General features: G+C 38.4%; 1 protein-coding gene across 1 annotated transcript in view; it reads left to right on the forward strand.

Moving 5' to 3' along the window:
- The first annotated feature begins 7,957 nt into the window (after positions 1–7,957).
- The window catches only part of si:ch211-113g11.6 (uncharacterized protein LOC559008 homolog), a 49,297-nt gene continuing 43,320 nt past the window's right edge, over positions 7,958–13,934 (forward strand). The window contains 1 exon segment of the mRNA XM_051922158.1: positions 7,958–8,171. Within this exon segment, the coding sequence (XP_051778118.1) occupies positions 8,084–8,171 (88 nt within the window). The 5' untranslated portion in view covers positions 7,958–8,083.

The raw sequence follows: 13,934 nt of genomic DNA on the forward strand, positions 1-13,934 counted from the left end.
ACACTAAAACGACGTATGGACAAAAGTGGAAATGTGCGTACACACAAAAACATCCAGATGCATAAATCTGTGCATTCACCAACTTCCACGTTCTTTCGCTCCATAAATCCTGGTCAGCATGAAAAGTAATGCACATGCACACACCTGCTGCCCCACCCAAACTCCTCCTAGAATTAAGCCTCTTTGAATATGCAAATCAATATAAATAGCCCTTAAGCTCAGCGTTCTGTGAAAAGACAATGGCAAAAGCATGGGGGAAATAGAAGAATTTCAGCGAATACCAAGTGGAGGCAAGGAAAAACATACTATTTGTTGGTTTAAACAGCAGTATAAAAAACAAATGGAAGTTGATCGAGTGACATAGAGTGTCAGAGAAACTCGAAAGTTCAAGTTCACAAAGTTGCACAGTGCCCAAAATAAAAAAGAATTTGTCAGATATCAAAGTCACCGTGAAAAGGCAAGTCATAGCCCATTGTCTGAGAGTCATATGGAAGCTTATTAGGGTACAGAAAAAAGGAAAAAAAACAGGCACAAAGTGGGAAAAAAGCACAGAAATTTAATCTTGAAATTTCCACTTTAATCACATAGTTTTTTTTGTCATTGAAGTAGAACATCACAAACTTCATCTTAAAATCTTTAAATTACTAGTTTCTCAAATACCATCATAACTAAAGTAGCATGTTGAATGCTTTGTATTGTATGTGTTCTTCTATGTGCTCTGTGTGTGAATTACTACGTGCTTCTTAAACGGGCTTTCTCTTCCTCCGACAGGACACAGAGTCCATTACATTTGTGAAATTACAGCTCTCTGAATAATTTAAATGCTGAGATGTATACGTGATATCATTTTCATGATAGGAATTAAAGCATGTTATTAAACATGGCAGCATGGTGGCACAGTGATAGTGACGAGCTGGCGCCCTGTCCAGAGATTGTTTCTGCCTCACGCAAGATGCTTGCTGCGCCGTGCATGACCTTTGATGAAATAATTTATTGCAGTACTGTCTCTTTCAAATGTACTAACCCCCAATTCCAGTCCTTCCTTTTCTTTCTCCAAGTACCCAATTGCCACACATTCAGCTCTGTAATAGATGTCAAGCCATCTGTAAGTTTAGAAAGCAGATTCTTCGAAACATTTAAGGAACATTGAAATATCTTCATAGGACATGTTTAATTATTATATCCATTTATCCATCCAGTGTTGCGCCAGCCCCAGCAAGAATACAGCACGAGGCAGGAACAATCTCTGAACGGGGCACCAGATCGTCGCTAGCGTTATGTCCTCACATGTTTAATTATTAACAATATAGATTATTTAAATGATGTTAACATTTTATTTGTATAATGTAATAAACATATATTGCTGCATTTCATCTTAAAAATAACATCATCATCATATGTAAATACGTGCTTTATAAAGTGGCTCGGGTTGTGCAATATTATAACTGCATCACAACTTTACAGTGAGATAATTGTACTTTTAAGTACAAACAGTTCTACAAGGAGCACTTGATGGACTGATTGATTGTGTTTATAGCTCTTGGGATGAAACTGTTTCTGAACCGCGAGATCTGTACAGGAAAGGCTCTGAAGCATTTGTCGTATGAGAGCAGTTGTGTATCTGATAATTCTCTTTCTGATCAGCTGCTATAGAGCTGGGATTCCACACTCAGATACAGAGATATACTGTAAATACTCTGAGTGGTGCAGTGAGAGTAATATGGAAAAAGATGATCCGCTGTGGCAACCCCTAACAGGAGGAGCTGAAAGAAGAAGAAGAAGGTGCAGTGAGAGTAACAATGCTAAAGCAGCTATGGTATTTGTTTAATAGTTTGCCCATTCCGTGGACCATTATATTGTTACAGGTTAATTACAATCAGATGCCTTAGACTAATAAACAATATGCGGTTAATTTCAGTGTATTTGATAAAGCCGCGTCAAGGATGTGGATCTAAAAAAGAAAGGAAAACCACACTGGAACAAAAGCACTGCTTTGATGCTGGGTACCGCCAGTTTGCAAAACCGAGTGGAGAACTTTCGTACGCCAAGGATTTAGCTGGTGTGAAAATGTGCGTGGCTTTACACCAAGTTTAGTTTTCATACATCACAATGTGAGCATGGAAATGGGAGTGCGCAACATTTTTGTGCATACGCACCGTTTATACATGAGGCCCCAGGTGACATATGTGTGGAGTTGTGTCAGGACTGGATTTAGCACACGAGAGGGTTCCTTCCCCTTTGCCTGGCGAGGGGGAATATAGCATGTGATGTTGATGAAGTGCTGTGACCTGACCCAGCCCAAGGACATGATGAAGCCTAATGGTCAATCACTTGTTTACAGTCTTTTGATATTTGTCCCATTTACAGTGCATTATAGGCTGTGGACTGTAATGTACTTCTCATTTACAGTATGGAAAATTCTGTCTTATTCAGTACTTTATTTTTACTTTATGTACAGTAAATGATGAATCCACTGAGCTATTAATATCTTTTTATTCTTTGTTTTTTTTGGCGATCCAAAATGCAATTACTATATTATAAATAATGAACATTTCTCCTGGAGGTACATACCCTGAACGCAGTGTATTCCTTTTGTTGATGTAGTGTGCAATGACTGCTCAGTATTGTTTTTATTTTGAGTGCTTCGTGTATGATATTAGGACATTGATTGGTTTTGAGCACAGGTAAAACTGTTTTGAGGTGATTGTTTGATATTGCAAGAAGAGTCAGAGATTTTGTAAATGAATAGGGCTTTGTGTGTACTGTTTTAAAAAAAAGATGCAAAATTTCAGAAAATGTGTTTCAGCAATTCAGAAAAACTGTTATGCAGTAAGTTGTTTTTTTTCCTAGATTTGCAATATCCCATACAATTTTATTACCAGATGTAATTAAGGAAAGCAGTTCATATTGTTTCTGATTTGCATTTTTGCTCTTCTTTTGCATTATTACTGCGTTAATATATATGCATGTCTGTCTTAATGCTAACTAAGTTATAACTTCACGTTTGATTTGAGTTGGTGAAGCTCGCTTTTACTAGACACATTATCTAATGGCAGCATTGGGAATCTGTTTTTATGTTCAAGAATTGAATCACCAAGAGTTTTATGACTAAACATCCAACGTTTTATGTAATTTATTGAGCTATCAGCAAATTTTCCAAAACAACAAAATATAATTTTTTCAAAAAATATAAGTCTGAAAATTTGGACAGTGATGCAATTTTCACAATTTTGTCTCTGTGTGCCACCACAATGGATTTGAAATGAAACAATCAAGATTTGATTAAAGTGTAGACCTGTAGTTTTAAATCAAGGGGTTTAACAAAAACATTGTATGAGCCATTTAGAAGAGACAGCTATTTTTGTACATGCATACCCCCCTCCCCCATACCAACCACTATTTTCAGGGGCTCAAAAGTATTTAGACAAAGTAACATAATCATAAATATACAGCAATGATCATTTTCACTGGTTGGTTAAAAGTCTTTTCAGGTCAATGACTGTCTAAAGTTTGGAACCCTTGGACATCTCCAAGTGCTGGGTTTCCCCCTTAGTGATACTTTGTCAGGCCTTTACTGCAGCTGTCTTCAGGTGCTGCTTGATTGCTATCAGTTTTGTCTTCATCAAGTGAAATGCATGTCCATTTGGGTTGAGGTCATATGATTGATTTGGCCTTTGAAGAATATTCCACTTCTGTGCCTTGAAAAGCACTTGGTTTGCTTTTGCAGTATGTTTTGACTTATTGTCCATCTGTACCATCACCCTATCAATTTTGCAACATTTGTCTGAATCTGAGCAGACAGTATAGCCATATACACTTCAGAAATCATCCTGATACTTCTGTCAGCAGTTATATCATCAATAAACACTGGTGACCTATTTCTATTGGCAGTGACGCATATCCATGCCATAACAGTGCCTCCTGCAAGTTTCGCAGATGATGAAGTATGCTACAGATCTGAGCCATTCCTTCTCTTCACCATACTCTTCTCTAGCCATCATTGAGGTATATACTGATCTTATTTTCATTTGTCCAACCAAAACTGTTCCAAAACTGGACAGTTTTTTGTTTATATTTTCTGGCAACGTCTATTGTGTCCTTGTTATGCTTAAGGCTTACCAGTGGTTTGCACCTTGTGGTAACCCTCTGCATTTACTTTCATGAAGTCTTCTCTTGATTATAGACTTTGGCTTATATTTCACAAAGGAAAGAATTCTATGATCATCAAACACAGTTGTCTTCCATGGTTGTCCAGGCCATCTGGTGTTGTTGAGCTCACCAGTGAATTCCTTCTTTATAAGAATGTACCAAATGGTAGATCTGACTATTCCTCGTTTTCTGCTGTCTCTCTGATGGGTTTGTTTTGTTTTCTCTTACTAATGATGGACTGTTTTTATGTGCATGGACAGCTCTTTAGACCTCATATTCAGAGTTCACAGTGACAGCTTCCAAATGCAAATTACACACATGGAATCAACTGCAGACCTTCTAACTGCTTAATAGTTAATGAAATAATGAGGGACCTGCTCACACCTGGCTATGAAACAGCTTGTCAGTCAACTGTCCAAATATTTTTGAGCCCCCGTAAATGGGGCACCATGTATAAAAATTGCTGTCATTCTTAAATGGCTCATATGATATTTTTGCTAAACCCTTTGAATTAATGCTGAAAGCCTACACTTCAATTATGTAATGATTTCTTCATATCAAATCCATTGTGGTGGCATGCAAAACCAAAATTATGAAAATAGTGTCAGTGTCCAAATACTTATGGACCTAACTGTAATTTTAAAAATCTATTTTGCTAAAAGATAATGAAAATAAAAAAATAAATTTGTGTCATTTGCTGCAGTTGGAGATGCATATTCCCCCAGTGCTTTTGTAAGTTCAGAGTAAGTTCTAATTTCCTTGATGACTTACAGTGTAGTTGACTCTAAATTCACAATTGGATGACCAGGTTGCCATCCAAATCTGCTTCCTATTTTGATCTTGTTATTCTACAAAATGGATGGATATGGATTTAGCAGCTTAGCAAATATTTGAATGAATGGATAGTACTGGCTTTAGTGTTATTATTTGAAATCAAACCATCCATTATCAAAGCCTCCTAATTGAGTTCAGGGTTGCCCAGCAGCATCATCTGCTAACTTGGAGGAGCTGACTCTGAACAAGACATCAGCTAAGTGGAGGATGTATCAATGCACACTTCTTCAATGTAACATATACAGTTTTTGCATACTTTATTATGTTGTAGATTGTAGCCAGTAAGGGGCATAGCAGCACCCCAAACTACAGACACAATTGTACAACACTAAGTCCTGGTTACAAATAATAGATTATCAATAAGTAAATACCTCTCAACAGGTTTATCTTCACAATATACAGCAAAAAGTCCACAGTTTCTCTTCCCTGTGTATTTCTTTCCTCCTTGTACTCTTCAACAAGCCTTGTCCACCTCCTCCCAATTCCAACTCCCTGAGCCAAGTGAAGGGCTCTCTTTTAAATCCGGACCTGGGAGTACTACCTGAGTCTAATCTATTGCCTCTGCAAAGCACCCCAACTGTCCTAGTGCCATCATTATCTAACAGCTCCCCCTGGTGACTCCTACAGAACTCGGCAGGGAAAGCTCCTGGGAGTACAACTCTCATGCTGCTCTGCAGGTGTCCATACTAGGACATACCAGACAGGATGCTAACACTCAGCATACAGGGGAACGTTTTTACCATAGCAGGCAGTCACCCACTGTACCGATATTCCAGTCACCTAAGCCCAACCAAAGTGTTGCTGGTTGTTGGGATTCCAACCTTAGTGTAAGCTGCTGCCACAGCATTTTTATGTGTCCATGTCCTGGTATGGCAGGGGAATATCACTGCTCCCCAGTTGACCTTCCTTTACCATGGCCTCCTGGGCAAATAAGGGAGCAAGATCCATATGCCAGCATGGATGTTGGTTGGCCCATCACAAAATTTAATTTTAAATGGATAAGTTTGTCATTTTTGCCAATCAATCTCCATTCAATAACCCATAATGACAATGTGAAAACATGCTTTCGGAAGGGTTTGCAAATTTGTGATCAGGTGCATCCTGTTTGCTTTAATTATCCTTGAGTGGTGTCTATAACTTGATTGGTGTCCACTTGTGGCAAATTGAATTGATTGGACAAAATTTAGAAAGGCACTCCCATCTGTCTGTAAGATCCCATAATTCACGCTGCATGTGAGAACAAAAACCAAGCCATGAAATCCAAGGAACTCTCTACAGACCTCCAAGATAAAATTGTGGTAAAATACAGACCAGGCAAGGTTATCAAATCATCTCTAAATCTTTAATTGTTCTCAAGGGCACGTGGGCCTCGATTATTGCTGAAGGACCTCTTGTAGTTGGTCATCTGACCAAACTGAATGACTGGGTAAGAAGTGCCTTGGTCAGGGAGGTGACCAAGAACCCAAAGGTTATTCTAACAGAGCTTCAAATGTCTCCTGCTGGGATGGGATAATCAATTGGAAGAACTACAAACTCAGCACCACTCCATCAATCAGGCATTTAAGGTAAAATGGCTATTGATTTAATGGCATATGACAGCCTGCTTGGAGTTTACCAGATGACTTTTAAAAGAAGAGCATGAGGAAAATGATTCTCTGGTCAGATGAAGCAAAAATTGAACTCTTTTTAACACAACTCCAAGCACTACATCTGGTGAAGATTATGCACTGCTCATCTGCTTAATACCATCTCTACAGTCTACTATAGTGGTGGTAACATAATGCTTTGGGGGTGCTTCTCAGCAGCAGGGACAAGGAGACTGGCTGGCATTGTGGGAAGGATGCATGCAGCCAAATACAGGGAGGTTGTTGAAGAAAAACTGATCCAGAGTGCATGCAACCTCAACCTTGGATGATGTTCACCTTTCAGCATGACAATGACCTGAAGCAAACAGCCAGGACAATGCTGGAGTGACTTCCAGATAAGTCTCTGACTGTCCTTGAGTTGCCCAGTCAGAGCCCAGACTTAAACTTCATAGAACATCTGTGGAGAAACTGATGATGGCAGTTTACAGACTTTTTCCGTTCAAACTAACAGAGCTTATGAGGATCTTCCAGGAAGCATGGGGTAAACCGCCCAAACCCAGGAGGGTAAATCTTGTAGAGATGAAGAATGGGATAAACTGCAACTTGTAGAGGCGAAGCTTGTAGAGACAGGCACAAAAAAACCTGAAGCTGTAAAAGTTGTCAAAGGGGCTTCTACAAAGTACTACATTAAGGGTTTGACTACTTATATGATTGACAGATTTCAGTTTTTGATTTTTAAAAAATGTGCAAACCTTTCTGAAAACATGTTTTCACTTTCTTATTATGGGTTATCAAATGTAGGCTGATGACCAAAAATGGCAGATGCATCCATTTAATATTAAATCTAGAGCACAGTAAAGTGTTCAGAAACTGAAGGAGTCTGAATACATTGTTAAATCTCTGTACCTCTTGGGGATGTAAGAGGAAAAACAGAGCACCAGAGAGAGGCATTTGTAAATGGTGATTCAATAGCAGGAATCTGCATTTGTGAAACTAAACACTGTACCACTGGGCTGCCTCTTTTTAATCATTAATTGTTATCAAGGAAATTTACTATTTTGGACTAAAAGGGGATAACTTTTAATTAGACATTCACAATAAACAGCACAAATAGTTTTTTTTAGATCAAGAATATGCAGGTCCATTGAATCTGTTAATAAGAAAGTAGGCAAACCTCAAAGAGGTTGGCATCTGCTACAGTGCATTAGGTTTATTTGACATTACAAGGTACGTCCCTTTGGTGAATGTCCTGTTTATCTTTGACTTATAATTTCCCTTTCATGCACTGGATTCTGTTGTATGAACCCTCCCATTTTTGCTTAGACGAGTCGGTACCTTCTCTCTCTCTCTCTCTCCCGCTCTCTCTCCCTCCCAATTTCAGTATAAAGGGAAGAGATTTCCAGGCAAAATACATAAAACAGCAGTGAGACGAGTTACCATTCTGCTCAGACGGAGGCGTAATTGAGGACAAGGAAAAACGCGGATAGGATCGCTCATCACCGTTAGAAGCAAACATGAAACATTTGATATTGATATTATCGTTTTTAGCAGTTTTACCAATATTTGCACAGAAAGTTCCTCGGCTCAAATTCAGAATTAAAGGTAAGCATTTCGTATAGTCCAGTACTGGATGATTAGTATGCATTTGTGCGCCGTTTTTTTATTGCTTTTATATGAATGTTTGGAGTGAATAGAGAAAGTGATAGGAATTTCAAGACTTTCGGTGCTCGATTTTAAATTAAACTTTCGTGCCGCATAGTGCTGGGAAACACTATAGGGAATGAAAAAGATGGCATTTCGTATGTATATTCCTTCTATATATACCAACAGCTGTTACAGTTTTACAAAAGTCATCAACGCGGCATCAATGTAATGAACTATTTGCCTTTCCCTTTCAAAAGAAATAGCAATTAAATTGCACTACACGAAGTGTGCGCGCTCCTGTGAGCAGGCACCGCTGTGCACAACACATCACGCGCGACCCCGAGGACACGAGGAAGGGTAGCGGGTCCGCGTCTGCGGCACTGCATTGCAGGTGCCCGGCTTGGGGAGGATGATGGGACTGCAGCACACAAGAAGGCAAAGACAGGAACGCCGGGGTGTGGCGCGACGGCTCTCTGTACCGACAATTATGTTTCCCGTCTTTCAGCTGCGGTTGGAGCACTTACAACTCCCGCAAATGCATAAGGAGCTCACCTGCAATTCGTGACAACGTGACGCAATTGATCTTTGTGACGTCTGCACTCGTTGGGCACTACTTGACTGTGCAGTACAGTGCGTGGAAATGGCCAATATCAGGGGGAAGATGTGCCGATTACCGGGGGAGGTGGTGCCAATTGATTATTCGCGTCGCCTGTCGGAAACGTGCGAATGATTTGTTTGGCGCAGCTTGCTTTGACAAACTGCTATTATTAAGATTGCATTGATCGTATTCATGTATAGGAAATTATCATTCATTTTTTGTCTGTACTTACACCTTATATCAGTCGCTTATCGTGCCTTTTGCACATTTTTATCCGTTTTTTAGTAGAGGAGTGTCGAGGTGAGCATGCTGTTGTACAGAAAATGGAGGTCTAATGATAATATTTTCATTTATGAATAAATGTTAGGACATGCACTGACGCCCAGTCACCCTGCATTGAAAGAATTGGGTCAGGAAAATGGCCAAATTATTTGTGATTTTAACAGTAACATTTACATAACTAGAGAGAGCAGCTGATACATTACCAGAGGTGAATGTCAAAAGGAGTTTTAAATGTGTTGTGGAAGTGTTTTAATAAAGAAAAAGTAGTCTTAAAGTGTTATGGGAAGTGAAATCGTGAAATGCTTTAATTATGATAGAGATGTCTCCTCTCAGCAATTGGGTGCCATGTGTGTGATAAGTGCATTTTTCTCCCATGCTGACAAGGGTTTCTTGAAGAAGGGGCCTGAGTTGCCCCGAAAGCTTGCATATTGTAATCTTTTTAGTTAGCCACTACAAGGTGTCATTTTGCTTGACTTCTCACTGCATTCATAATGGCTAACACAGTACAACACCCTAGTACTTCCATGCATAACAAAAGACGTGCTGTTAGTCTGGCATTGTTGGGTGTGTGGTTGTGGATACAAATATAGATAGTCTCCCATCTTAGGGCTGTATCCTGACTTTTCCTGAGGCAGACTTTATAGAATTTATTTTTGTGGCACATTTTAATACATGAAGGTACATTCATGAAAAGCTCTGTTCTTTAATTGCACTTTGGAAGATTGTGTGGCATGTCAAAGAGCCATTGCTTAACAGAACAATTTAATTCTGGGAAGAGTTCTTTGCATATGAAATTGGATCTTTTGGCTTTGAAAAGATGACTAATATGTGGACAAAACAGAATGCCAACAGATCAAGAAAGAAGGAACTAATAGTTCATTATTGTATATAGAAAGAGTCCTTTTAAAGTCAGGAAGCCATTGGTATTTCACAAATCTGTTATCTTCTATTCATAACAGTGTATGGAGCATGTTACAGATAGAAATAATTTTTTTATTTGATTTGAGCTTTATCAATCCCAAAGGATAAATGGTCTTTTCACATGATCTTTTTGAGTTTTCTGGAACCTTCTTCTGAATGATCCTTTTAAGAACTAAAAATGGTTACAATGTGCTATCTTTCTGAATCATGGCTTTGAAACCTGTAAATAAACAGAGTTACAAAATAAATTAAAGAGTAAATACATATTTGAGAACCACATTGTCCAGCTTAAACACAAAAAATATGGTCAGACGGCCAGGAAGGACATGAAAATAAAAACTCCAGTTGGCACGATTTTGGAGAAAACAAACCTCTGGATTACAAGGCCAAATCCCCCCAAACACTCTAGTTCTTGAATGTGTCACCATTAACAGAACATTCTTGTGGAGCTCTCTTCCCAGAATCTCAGGTAGCTGCAATATACTTAGGATAACCACAAAGTACCAGAAAATAGAAAAATGTACAAAAGTAACCAACTTATAAAAATATCAAATAGAATTGCATTTTATGATAAGAACTGATTTCCACCTGACCTCATTATAAATGAATGCTAGTGATGCTATTAATTTCTTAAGTGATTAAAAGCAAGATGAATTAAGGAGTTAGATTTTAGTAGTTTTTGGAAGTGTTCAGCTGTATTGGTCCAGTGAATTTCTAATGGTAAAATATTTCAGACTTTTGGTGTATAGAAACCGAATGCTGCCTCACCAGTTCTTTTATGCTTCACTCTCGAAATTTTGACAGGACAATGTTAGAGGATCCTACACTATGATTAGAAAGATAAGCACTCTAAAATATCAGAATGTGCTAGATTGTTTAGAATCTTATATACAATTAAACAAAGTTTAAAATCAATCCTAAATGACACAGTTAACCAGTGTAGTGATGCTATACTGGTGAGATATGCTCAGATTTTTCTTTTTAGTTCAAATTCTTGCTATTGTGGAATAATTGCAGTCGAGTTATTATTATTTTGATAATCCTGCATGCATTGCAATAATATTGATGGCTAAAAGCAAAAGCAAGTATGCACTTCTCAGCATCTTGGAGTGATACAAAGATGAAACTCGTGATGTTTCTTCAGTTAAAGATTGCAGTCTTAGTAGTATATGTATTTAATGTGCGATTTGAAGTTTAGCTCTAAATATAAGAAAACAACAAAATTATTTACATCTAAATTATTTGTAAAGCCAAATGGTCTAGTTTATTGCTAAGGTCTTCACTATTTGGTTTGCTGCCATATGTTTTGTTTGCTTGTTCCATATGTTCATGCAAAACAAAAAATGAAAAATAGAAAAAACAAGTTCAGACAATAGATGTGTGAAAATATCAAGAGAATTGAATGTGTTGAAAATATAAGTAGTGACTGTAAATGATTTATAAGTACAATTTGTTATAAATAATTTACTTTCAATCCACTTTTCCTGGTTGGGTTCGTGGTAGCAACATCTCAACCTGGACAGACTGAACCATCTTATTCTTAGCAACAATAATCCACCAGTTATGTGTCCTAGACATTTTCCCAGTAGGCCATGCTTTATACATCTTTCATGGTAGGCACAGTACCTACAGTAGGTGGCATGTTTTCTACATGCCAAAACATCTCAAGTAACTCCTCTTGGTTTATTTCACTGTCCTTTCGTATTATTGAGTTCCTCACCATATCATGGGGTGTGATTGTAGCAATCCTGCGTGGCAGCCCAATTTTGACAACTTCTATTCACAATATCATTTTTTCATTTACAAGAGCTCATGATCATAGATGAAGGAGGTGATGCAGACTAATCAACTGAAATTCTAAGGACCTAGCACCTACTTCACAACCAGTCCAGTACAACATCCACAAATCTTCCACTATTGCAACACTTCTTTGGTTAGTCTTATGCCCACATGAGCCCTATTTGTGAAAAGGAATATTAGGCATTTAAACTCCTGAACCTTAAAGCAATAATTATTATTAAATTTCAGTGGCCAATATTGATAACAAAATTGTGTCTTTGATGGGTATTGCCTTTAAAATGATGATCTTCTCTCACTGATAATCATTGGTTATTGCCATCTTTTAGGTTCCTGTATGAATGTCTCCTAAATGTGATCTGTTCATTATCTAGGCATAATAATGAATTCTGATTCAACAAATAGCACACATGAAATTGCACATTGTCATATCTTTATTAAGAAGACTAAATATTCAAGTTCAGTAATGGAAGAAGTAAGATAACACTTAGAACTGGTGGAATGCCCTTTTACAAAAATAACCTTAAAGAAAGGCTTCCCATAGCTGTTGATTGGACTAACTCATGGCCTGGCTGTTTTGTAGTCATTGAAGGAACAATAAATTCCAGGGTACATGGAAAGATTCTTCAAGAGAATATCCTGAAACTGAAAAGAAATTGAGTCTATGGAATGATAATCACCCCAAACACAGGAGACCTGAACAAGACAGATTGAACAGAGGAAATTCTGCATTATAGAATAGCCCTATGATAGTCTCAGTCCTACTTAAATGTGGATGCATGATCAGATGGAAAGCATTTATGTAAGGTATCGCAGAAATGTAATTGAAATGAAAGTCATCTACAAAGACCAATCAGCCTAAGTAAGTTATGTCAGAAAAGCTATGCAGTTCTGATCTTCAGTTACCTAAATATATTACAATAGCTCTTGCATGTCTTCGAAATCTTTGTCATTCGTGGGTAACATCCACCTATTTTAAATCATTGCACACCAGCTTGATCTGAGGAACATCGATGGAACTGTTTTTCTAGTGACTTTAGTCAGTCAGTCAGTTATTTACCAACCCGCTATATCCTAACACAGGGTCACTGGGTTCTGCTGAAGCCAATCCCAGCCAACACAGGGCACAAGGCAGGTACAAATCCAGGGCGCCAGCCCACCGCAGGGCACACACACGCCAGGGACAATTTAGGATCGCCAGTGCACCTAACCTGCATGTCTTTGGACTGTTCGAGGAAACCCACGCAGAAACGGGGAGAACATGCAAACTCCATGCAGGGAGGACCCGGGAATCGAACCCAGGTCTCCTTACTGCAAGGCAGATGTAAAAGTCTAGTGACTTTATGACTAACTTAAATTTAGGACACCTAAAGAATGTTACCTAACTCCTGACCTTTCATATAGCCAGCCATGCTGTTAATTTGGCTAGTGGTTTTATTGCAATTACCACATTATTCTGGTAGTCCATTGATGGACTAACTAATGATGAAAATGTGATCAGCTTCAAGAACTATCTGAGGATGTGAGTGTGATAGGACTTTAAAAATGCTCTTATTCTTATTGTCATTTTTTTCTGTTGAATTTCAGTTCTTGGATACATAAAAAGTAATCTTGGTGTGTTTCATCAGTTATATACAATTTTATATGCTTTAATACAAACATAGCATCTAGCTGCTTATTAATTATTTAAAGATAAAGCTATCTTATAAAACCTGCTTAATCCACTGTAGGCTAGAATGGATCAGAGACCATCTCAGAAGGTTTATGAGGGAGCCAGTTTATCACTAAACTCATTCACGCTGGGCTAGTTTGGAGTCATCAACCTAACATCACATCTTTGAGATGTGGGAGGAAGGAAGACTAGAGTATCCAGTGAAAAAGTCTAAATATATATCTCTGCAGCCCATAGGCTCCACCCTGGAGCTACAAGTAGGTGGGGTTGACTCCAGTGGGTCTAACTGCAGACCTCATGAGCTCCATGAAGTTACACTATGGTTATGTCTAGGGTTGTGGGAGGGTTATCTCACTAATATAATGATGACTTTCTATTATGTCAACTCCGGGTACTTGGAGCTCCAGGGTGGATTCTCAGGGCTGCAGAGATACCAGACAAAAAAAAATCA

Source organism: Erpetoichthys calabaricus, chromosome 2 (genome assembly GCF_900747795.2).
Source record: "Erpetoichthys calabaricus chromosome 2, fErpCal1.3, whole genome shotgun sequence".
In the NCBI taxonomy this organism is placed as follows: Eukaryota; Metazoa; Chordata; class Cladistia; order Polypteriformes; family Polypteridae; genus Erpetoichthys; species Erpetoichthys calabaricus.